We start from the raw sequence: 10,285 nt of genomic DNA on the forward strand, positions 1-10,285 counted from the left end.
CTGAAAAATCATAAAATCATAATAAACTGTAACAACTTATTGGAAACAACATAAATATTTATTTCATTTATTTAAAATAGGTTTGCCTAGTTTTCCTTCATTCTTTGATTTGCTCTTTATAAAATAGTTAAAAATCCAATAAAAATACTCAAACACTTTAAAATGATTTTAAAGTATATTTGAATTGCAATTTACTCTCTCATTACATGCTCTTTGTGGATTCGACTCGTACTTACCCTATACTAAGTAAGAAAAAATTTATAAATATTTTTTCCATAAATCAGAGCTTTAAAACGACTTATTTAACCCAAATTCTGGTTTATTAGATAAGGATAAGGGATGGACAGAACATTGCCAAATAGAAATTTGTTCAGTCATCCACTAATGAACAATCATCATCAGCCCATTTACAGCGCCCATTCTGTTACGTCTTTGTCACCGAAGGACGAAGAGGTATATCATCATTTGAAATAAAGAGAGAAAGATGTGGTGGGGTACAAGAAGTGAGAGGAAGTAGAGAGAGAGAGAGGTAGAGATGCTGGGGGAGATATAAGGGGGACATGGGGTGACCAGAAGGATGATGAATAATCATTGTCCCCAAACCCTATGATTAAAATACCCTTTTAGTTCACTCAAATGTTTGACATGGAAACAGCGTGCTGCATTTATTGTATCTCTTATTGATTTTACTTAATCATCTAAGATTGACCAATAATATTCAGAATATACCTAATTGGGAACATTTATATGTTAATAGTATCATAATTAATGGACATAGCATAATTAGGTATGAGGGATTAAGCCTATAATGTTGGGCATTTTTTGTATGATTGAAATTGTGTATTCTATTTCTTTGTTTTGTATCAAAATTATTCAATTGAGAGTGCCTCAGGACAGCACTTTTGGACAATTGGCCCATTCCACTTGAAAAGGCCAGATAGTTCTGTAGATCTAGTGAGCAATTATATTGATCAAATTGATCGACTCAACTGATTTAATCCTAGACAATCAACTCTATCGGCCTATGTGTGATCTGCATCAGTAAATACAATGTACTATAGTTGATTTGCCAAGTTTTAATAATCATCTTCATTCATCAAATTATCACACGGAGAACCAGCATGATAACTCATCTACTACACAGGTCCATAACACTTTTTCAAACAGATGTCATTAGAACAACAATTGAATTCCATTTCTGAGGTACCAGCGAAAGAATGAAGGAGCTTTCACGAATTTCACGAATGTCAATTATAAATAATTATGTTTGTATTTTAATGTGAGATCGAACTCAAACCGGAAAATTGCAATTTTCAAGGAATGTGATATAGAGCAGGCAAGCCGGAAACATATTAAAAATCAGCAAGCTAATACTGGTTAAAAGAGGGCCTTATTTCATTTTCTCATTCCATCATTCACCTCGGAGTTCTTTAGAGCATGGAGTACAATCAGGAGCCATGAACCCCACCTATGCATAAAGATCATCAACATTGCACTCACCAAGGAAAACCTTGATACTTCTGGGAGACCCGCAGTGCCCTTCTGCGATAATCGCCCTATCATTGGCAGCCATGTGGGCAATTATCTTGTAAATCATCTCAATCTGAAATTATTTTTTTTTCCAACGATTCCACTTCAGTCATCAGAGATATATTTTAAATTAAAAAACATTCGAAGAGAAACTTGATCTTTCCAGCTTAATACCTCTTCAGGAGCATGACAACGGTCAGCGATTTCTTCAATGGTCAATGGTTCAACAGGATCTTTGCAGCTGGAGTAGAGAACTAGTCAATAAGAGATTATCCTGGTTTTCCATTCTGAGTAATGAAACCACAATCACAGCGCTATTCATGGGATCCTAAGTTTACCCACCTTGCTTCATTTAGAATGGTCAGGACCCTCTTCTGAAGGGCTAGAACTTCTCCTGCAGCCTTCTTCCCAGCTTCAACTCCTGAAAGTTAAACAAAGAGAGATTTAGTTCTTGCAAAAATACGCCAGCTCCACGCATATCGTAAGTGGAAGCGAGAGAGTCCCTACGAGGCATATCTAACTAATTTATTAGTTAGTTACATTCAATTATCTCCAACAGCTTTAATTACTATCTGTTGGGGGTGTTTAAGAAAGTCTTGGAGGCCGTCTAACCTGGCTGATGGTAAGCGTTTATGTTGACCAACGATGCATATAGGCCGACAGCTCGTTCATAAAGCGCAACAAGAGCTCCCACAGCCTTTGGAGTTACTTCCTGCACAGTGACTGTGATCGACTCGCGATTATTGGCATATAGAGCAGATCGTGTTCCCTGGAAAGTCAACCCGAACATGTAAGCTAATGTAAATGGCTGCGCTGAAAGCTAACATACATTCAATTATGATAGCAAAAAAAATCGTACACAATATAAGGTGTCCAGCATAGAAACCCAAATAGAAACGAAAGCACAGGATGGGAGTCCCCGTGATCTTGCGAAACTTTTACTGAGCCAACCAAAAGTCTGGGTCGTGGTTGACCATCTTATCTGAGTCACTCAACCCTAGCATTAAAAAAAAATAAGACCTGGTCAAGGGTTGGGTCGACTGAGAGCTGGGTTGACCGGCTGAACCAGGTCGCCCAACTCTTGAGTCAATGAATCCAACCCAAACAAAAGACCAGGTCAAAGGTTGCATCAATTGAGGGTCGTGTTGACCGGCCAACCCAAGTCACCCAACTCTTGAGTATACTAACATTACCCTGCCAAATGATCAGGCAAAGGATTGGGTCAACTGAGAGTCGGATCGACTGGGTGCCCAAGCTGACCCAAGTCACCAAATTCTTGGGTTGACTAACCAGACTAGACCAAAAGACCAGGCTGCTGATTGGGTCGACCGAGGTCAGGTCAACCTGCTGACCCGATTCCACCAATCCTAGGATCAACTAACCCGACCAAACCAAAAGACCAGATGAGGGCTGGGTCAACTGAGGGTGGACTCGATGGCCAACCCAAGAGACCCGACAAGTCTAAAAGACCAAGACAAGGGTGGGGTAGACTTTGGGTCTGGTGAACCAGCAAACTCAACCTGACAACTGACCCTGACCCGGATCATGCAGAACCCAAGCTGGGAGGTCCAGCAGAAAGAGCAGGATCAACTTTTCATTATATATCAAGGATCTTTGGCCCCCAAAAAAGAACAGGATAGTAGATGAACGATCTATCTAATTATGAACAGTACTATTGTGACACTTCTAACAAGGTTAATACTACAGATCAAGTAGCAGCGAAATTAATCTACTGACCTGCATCATTCCAAATAAGTAATCTCCACAAGTAACCCCTGGCTCGAGCTCCCAGTCATGGCCAGGAGGCCTATCACGCAGCACTTCAATGAAAGTAACAAAAAAGTTGTGGACCCCTTCCCTTAGTTGTTGAATATAACTGGAAAATAATAAATACATGTCGCTTAAAAGGTGAAGTCCGCTTTTGATATGTAGGTACATACGAAATTGATCGAAGATTCAAAATTAAAACTCACGCATGTTGATCCGTGCTTCCTTTATTTCCATACACGCTGAGACCCTGATTAACCTGTATATGGTAGGAAACAAGGAAAAAGTAAGAGGATTGCTTATTAATTCCACGCAGATTACATATGATAAAATACATCTAATTCATTTCCTATTACCCGGTTCCCATCAAGATCAAACTCTTTGCCAATAGATTCCATGACTAACTGTTGGAGGTAACGACTGAACAAAAGCAGGCTGTCTTTGTACGGAAGCACAACCATGTCCTGTTCAAATAAACGGCTAAACAATACCGTCTTATCTTTATCGGTGTAATCTAAAATTATCAAATGGATGCACGACCTTGGATCCCACTCCATCAGAAGCCCAGTACCAACAGAGAGAAAGCAAAGCTGCAGGATTATTCTTTACCTGGGCGATAAATCAAAGAGTCAAAAACAGGAGCGCAATTTTTTAATATGCCAAATAAGTAAAAAAAATTAGGAGAAAAGTATTCTTTCGTTAAGAAGAAAGATGATAGCGGCCTCAGTTAGGTCTCCATTGGGGAATGGTCTTGGAGGGATAGACGGAGAGAGCGAAGGAAAAAAATATGAATGATTAAAGGCCCGAATCAGGGCCCGAACCCCGTGTGGCGAGATCTCCCCGTCAATTCAACGAGTTATATTGACTGACCTCCTTAGTGGAGGTTGCAAGTATTTAAAACGAGACTAATCTAAGGTCAAATGACTAAAATAACGCTGGCAAGGTTGAGATCCAAAAAAAGGATAAAACAAGGAAAGGCAATATGAACCATTCATGATTCCAAGCAAGAAGAATCTCGCAGATTATGCAAGGAAAAATAGCACAACAAATATAGCAAGCATAATACACTTCAAGAACTCAGCTGTTTGAGGAGAATATCGGATTCAGGTTATTTGGATCCCTTCTGGAAGAAAGGGCCCACTAGTAGAGAAATTTCCTTCGCGACAGTCAGCCAAAATTTCTCAGGAATGAAGTATTTCAGTGATATTTAGGTTCTAAGTTCAGTCCAACCACAATTTGAGACTTAAAAAAACATTACCACTGTATCTCGGGTCGCCTCATCCATTATTGATGCACCAGCAAGCATTTCTCTGATATTGATACCCTGATGACAAAACCAAATCGAAATCACCAGAGGTTTATAAATTAATCAAGCTTACATGACTAACGAATGATCACTATATTAGTAGATTTCACCATACCTGAAGCGCAGCCGGAAGTAAACCAACTGCAGACATCTCTGAAGTTCTACCACCCACCCAATCAAACATTGGAAATCTTGCCAGCCAACCTTCAATTCTGGCAGTATTATCCAACAGAGAGTTTTCTTGGGTTATTGCCACTCCCTGGAATGACCACAAAGAACCAGTGAGAGCATAAGAATCAGACCGCTCATTAACATAACAATAGCATTTACAATGTTTTTTTTTAAAGAACATTACGGATCAAGTATCCGTTTCATAAGACTGCTAGCATCGATGCATTATTATTTACCTATTCCAGCAGATCACAGTAGATTACTGATATGACCGTGTTTGATACTTAATATGATCTCATAATCCCACATTGAATCTTCTTAGAGGAAAAAATCCCATACTGAATCAGAATAGTAGCTATTTAATTAACTTCCTCGTAGACTGGTTCTTTTTTTTTTTAACAATCCTCGTAGACTGGTTCTTATTTTCTAAGAATATCATGGACGTGTCTATTCATAAGATAGAAAAAACGCAGACCTGAATTTTGATGATAATGTTGCTTTAGTAGAAGCCAGGCAGCATATAATTTCATGAAACAAGAAGGCAAAGAAAAGGAACCCTTTCTTTTGAAGAAAAAAAGAATAGGAAGCTCGAATCCTTTCCTCTTAAAAACATTTATTTTAGTATTCCGCCAAGCATAAACATTACGCAAACTGACAAAGAATTTCCATTAAGACTATGATATTATTGACTTATATTTCGCCAACTCAAGATTCATTCTCCCCAAAGAATCGCATTTGTATAAATCATGTAAATTCTGCCGCTGGGGAAAAGCATGACTTTTTTTCTCGTGGCAAGCAAAAGTTGGGACAAAAATGAGAAACACAATCCTGAGGGAAACCTGTTTTGAGAAGTCCAAACCAGCTTCACGAAAAGCCTTCTGTACTTCCAATAAACCATTTCGGGTTTCAGGCGTTCCTCCACTCTGTAAATGAAAAAAAAATGGTGCAGAGGAAACATAAATACATTAACAGGCCTACTATTATTAGAAATTCACTAAAACTCCTCAAGTATACCTTAGAAATCACAATGACCAGGGTAGAGGCCAGTTCAGGCCCAAGCTGTGCGATTTGATGATCAATTCCGGCTGGATCTGTATTATCAATAAATCTTATCTGCCACAAGCTCAACGAATAAACACGAGAAAAATGTTATTCTATGACTGGATGGTGGTATCCTGCAAAAGAATATTTTTGAATCATTTCAAATTTTCTATCAATTAAAATAACTGCAAAGGCGGTGAACCCTGCAGCTTACGCACTTTCATAAATCTTAGGTACTACATGATCAACAATTAAACAAGTAAATGCACGAATACTGTAAGGTCAGTTAATATTTCTGTTTGCGTAATATTTCTCCAAAGGGTTTGTATAAACCCTAAACCCTAAAGCACCTGTCAATCTTGAAACCCAAGTTTACATTTCCTTCGCAAGATCTTTCCAAAAATGTCATGATTTTGACAGCAATAAAAGGCCATAACTAGTCTCCCTAACAGTTTTTTTAGAAGGAAACTAGTCTCCCTAACAGTGGATATTAGATCGCAGCAAAGCTTATCTTCAAAAGTTAAAATTCAGAAATTGACACCAAGCCAAATGGCACACTGCTCAGACGTACAACATCTCACCTCTTAGTCACATCTGGGGGTCTCTAGAACCACGGTCCACAGGATAAATAACATGAGGATAGAACAGAAAGTTTCTAACGTTAACCTTTTTTTTAAGAAATTGTCCAACGTTAGCCTTAATAATTCGTCAATTCCTGTCCCTTGAACAGCATTTGTCTAGAACTTATGTTCACACTCTTGGGAAATTCCCAGCAGGCACAGAAGAAAACTTTCAGAATTTCAAGACAGTAGCAAAAATATTTTCAACCAAATGATCAGATGAATAGAGGTAATTCATCCATGAAACACTTTAGTTTTTTAAATCTATAGTTTCTGAAGTCTCCTACATCTGATTTTTCTTCTTATGTCAATGGAATCGCACCACAAGTAAAACACAACTTGGCAGCAAACTTTGGAATATTTCATGTAAGGAAATCAGATGAGAAGGATTGAATGTTCTTTATTAAGTTGTCACATGGGAAGAACCTTTAGTGGAGGGTTATCAGGGGCCAATGCTTCAGCAACAAACTGAGGTCCTAAAGCTGATCCCCCGATCCCAACAGAGAGCACTTGGGTGAAACGACCAGCTGGAGATGACGGGGGTTTGATCTGCAGGCACTTAAAGTGTTAACACAGAATGCATTGCAGTGTTATATCAAAATGATGTTCAAAAAACTTTAAAACATGATAGAGGATGGATATTTGGCATAGGGAGTCGACAATAATATTAATAAGGGAGCATTCAATCCTAGTGATCAAGAAAAACATTGCGATTTACGCACATAAAGTTGAAAATTAGTAGAAAAAATTGAAAATCACGAATTGAAAAGCTCCCCAGATAAATTTGCAATTTTAAGGGACATGCATTCCAGAAGAAACAAAGAAATGAAAAAGTATGTTCCCAAGCCAACGAGATGACCCTTGTATCGAGAGAGTTGCGTGAAGAGATGAAAATTTGGACTCAAGAGGAAAAATGATATTAAAAAGGAAATAATTTGATTTGCGTCATGGAATAAGTCAAAAAGGCATATCTGACCCAGTTTTAAAGAGGCCTCATAAAGAATGTATCAAAGAGCAAATTTACGATAAAGGATTTTTTACCAAGCCTACTTTTGCGTTTGAAAGAGTTTGATTTCTTAATTTTTTAACATTCAATTATTCAATTTTGATTGCAGCAGAATTCACAAAACACTTTATTTGACATGACATTTATTTCTATGAATTCCCCACCCGGAGTTATCTTCTGAAAATTGCATTTGACACGCTATGGCCTTGGAAACTTTGGTTTGAGGATCCACGGTAATATTCAACTTTTGCTGAGACTCAGTTTTTTGCAAGACTGCACTGAGTTAACCTACGAAACATATGGCCGAATAGGTTATAAAGTTTAACGTGTAATAGAAAATTCTTATTCTAAGGTCCTATTGTGTTATATGTGGTCATTGGTTACTTTCTGAAACACCCTTCAACTATCCATAAAACAGAAAAAAAGAGAAAAGAAAAGATGATGACAAAACGAAATGTTCTAATCACGCAATAAAGAAAAGAAAAGATGATGACAAAACGAAATGTTCGAAGGAAACGAAAAGACCCATTTACGGAGGACCCCTGACTTGTCTCTCTTATCTTCATGGCATTATCAACTTCATAGGTGTCATTGGTAAATTCGAATCAACCTTTTTTCCGAATTAGACAAGATACTTTTCCAACCCTCTTTGCTCAATAGATAAAAAAGAAAAAATAATTAGTAATAAAAGTTTCCCTTCTCTCTTCCCATTTTATTCGTCTCTAATAATACCTGAGATTTCCAGACACAAAGCCACTGATATGGGAAGACAGCTTGAATGTCAACTTCCCACTGGCATGGGAAGATCTAAAAGTCAAGAAAGATTTAAAAAGTCTAAAGATTTCAAGAAGCTTCTTCCCTAATAACTAGTGCATTATAATGGGCACTTGTCAAAACCCAAAACGGATCAGGCTCAATTAAATTATCCGAGATTGTATCAAATATAGTACGACATAATTTTCAATCAAGATGAGAATAACACAAAGAACAGCGCAGAGAGAGAACATTCAGACCTCCCCATTGACGACCTTCTCAGCGAACAGACAGATCTTCTCAAGGGTGTTCTGAATCTGATTTCTGAGAAAAGGAGTTGGGGCGAGATCATGATTCCTCAGCCAGTAATGGCCAACCATCCTGCCTTCATCAGGGTTAGCAATAGCGCCTTTCTCGAGCTCCCTCATAGCAGCAAACGCCTTCTGAAGCTTCGGTTGCATCTCCTCGAAGAACTCATCAGTAAACCCCATGCGACTAACATCAATAAAAAGCCCTAATTCCTTGTTCTGGTACAGCCATTCAGTGTACCGACGCCAAAGCACAAGCGGATCTTTCTCCACAGCGATCTTACCCCTTCCCGCAACGGCAGCAATCTCCGCCGAAGGAGAACCCCGCGCGACGGACCGGATCGCAGCGCCACGCCGGGCGGCGCCGCCCATGGGCGCTCCAATAGAGGATTTTGAGCAGGTGGGCAGGGGCGGGGACGATTTGCGCAGTCTCATGGCCAATGACGACGAGGAAATCGACGCCATAGCCGAAATTTCGGTCAAAAAACCGGAAAAACGAGCAGATTTCGCGAAGAAAGTATCGATTTGAAGGAGATCTGAGGGCGGAAGAGGGTTCTTGGGGCGTCGAGGGGGTGGCAGGGCGCAGCTGTGGAAGATGCTCTTGGAAGAACTTGTTCGCGCGGGGTGGATTTATTGTGAGGGGCTGAGGCGACTCCGGGATGAGACGCTGGTGGATATTTATAGTGTGGGCTCCACCTCTTTGGGCATATACTACTCCCTGTGCTGTTTTTTTTTTTTTTTTTTGGCAAAAAACACGGTGCCGGTTAGGGAACCCCACGTTCGGGACGTGACACCCCTTACGTGACGGAACGGATGACGAAATATGACGGATAGTGACGTGAAAAAATCCATCACGTTCATGCGTCCCAGCATATGCAAAAAAAACCACCACGTTCTCGTCACTGTCCCTCCATAGGGCGCCCCATCACCGTGACGGCGTCACCAGTGACGGAAATAAAACCCTACTTGAATGGAGGGGTATGTCTCGAACTATTTATAGGCGGCATCGGTTTATGTGAGCAAAAAAAAGGGGACTTCTGTGCAAAATGCCAGGAAATTAAAATGGCCACGTCACGTGGCGAAATCTCACCCATCAGAAAGATTAAAAATAATAATTTTATATGTATTTCTGTCCGTTTTAACTTTTCAAATTTTTCGTCATGGCCGCCATCCGTGACGGCTTTTCCGTCACGTCATGCATCTTGGGCACCCTGTCATCGTCATGTCCCCGTCACGACCACGTCATCGTCCATCACCATCACCGTCACAGACCCCTAAAACCGTCACCGTCACCATCACCTTTCTGTCATGGTGGCGCGTGACGACGGATGAGGCGTGCCGATCCCTAGTGCCGGTTATGATCAGCCCTTGGGACCGTGCTCGTAGACCTATCCCTTGGGGGTTTTATATATGTCAAGGTTTAGTGTTTGCAAGAGTTTGTAGACGTATTTTGTTTTTTTAGTGTAGATGGAACACGGTGCCCGTCAACCCCGACCCCGGGGTCGTGCTTGTAGACCTATCCACCCGTGCTCTGGATGCCATCCTTGGGGGGTTCTATATGTGTTAAGGTTTAGTGTTTGCAAGAGTTTGTATACGTCTTTTGTTTTTTTAGTGTAGATGGAACATGGTGCCCGTTAACCCCGGTCCCGGGGTCGTGCATGTAGACCTATCCACCCGTGCTCTCGATGCCACCTTCGGGGGGTTTTATATATGTTAAGGTTTAGTGTTTGCAAGAGTTTGTACGTCTTTTGTTTTTTTTGTGTAGATGGAACACAGTGCCATT

The 10,285-nt window shown here is 40.2% G+C and overlaps 1 protein-coding gene across 1 annotated transcript; it reads right to left on the reverse strand.

Annotated features, from left to right (window-relative positions):
- Positions 1 to 1,350: 1,350 nt before the first annotated feature.
- Positions 1,351 to 9,116, reverse strand: PGI1 (phosphoglucose isomerase 1). Its single transcript, XM_078576576.1, has 14 exons — positions 8,455 to 9,116; positions 6,862 to 6,984; positions 5,789 to 5,887; positions 5,614 to 5,697; positions 4,719 to 4,862; positions 4,556 to 4,621; positions 3,838 to 3,906; positions 3,654 to 3,761; positions 3,504 to 3,556; positions 3,268 to 3,406; positions 2,143 to 2,299; positions 1,873 to 1,951; positions 1,705 to 1,771; positions 1,351 to 1,603 (listed from the first exon to the last, which is right to left on the reverse strand). The coding sequence occupies exons 1-14, from the start codon at positions 8,965 to 8,967 to the stop codon at positions 1,469 to 1,471; spliced, it is 1,836 nt and encodes a 611-aa protein (XP_078432702.1). The 5' UTR covers positions 8,968 to 9,116; the 3' UTR covers positions 1,351 to 1,468.
- Positions 9,117 to 10,285: the final 1,169 nt, after the last annotated feature.

This window comes from Wolffia australiana, chromosome 6 (genome assembly GCF_029677425.1).
Source record: "Wolffia australiana isolate 7733 chromosome 6, ASM2967742v1".
Classification (NCBI taxonomy): domain Eukaryota; kingdom Viridiplantae; phylum Streptophyta; class Magnoliopsida; order Alismatales; family Araceae; genus Wolffia; species Wolffia australiana.

Coding starts and splice junctions, on each gene's coding strand:
- PGI1 (XM_078576576.1), bottom strand. CDS start 8,967: ATGGCGTCGATTTCCTCGTCGTCATTGGCCATGAGACTGCGCAAATCG. Junction 5,698..5,788: donor TGGTCATTGTGATTTCTAAG/GTATACTTGAGG, acceptor TTTCATTTACAG/AGTGGAGGAACGCCTGAAAC. Junction 3,557..3,653: donor TTGATCTTGATGGGAACCGG/GTAATAGGAAAT, acceptor TACCATATACAG/GTTAATCAGGGTCTCAGCGT.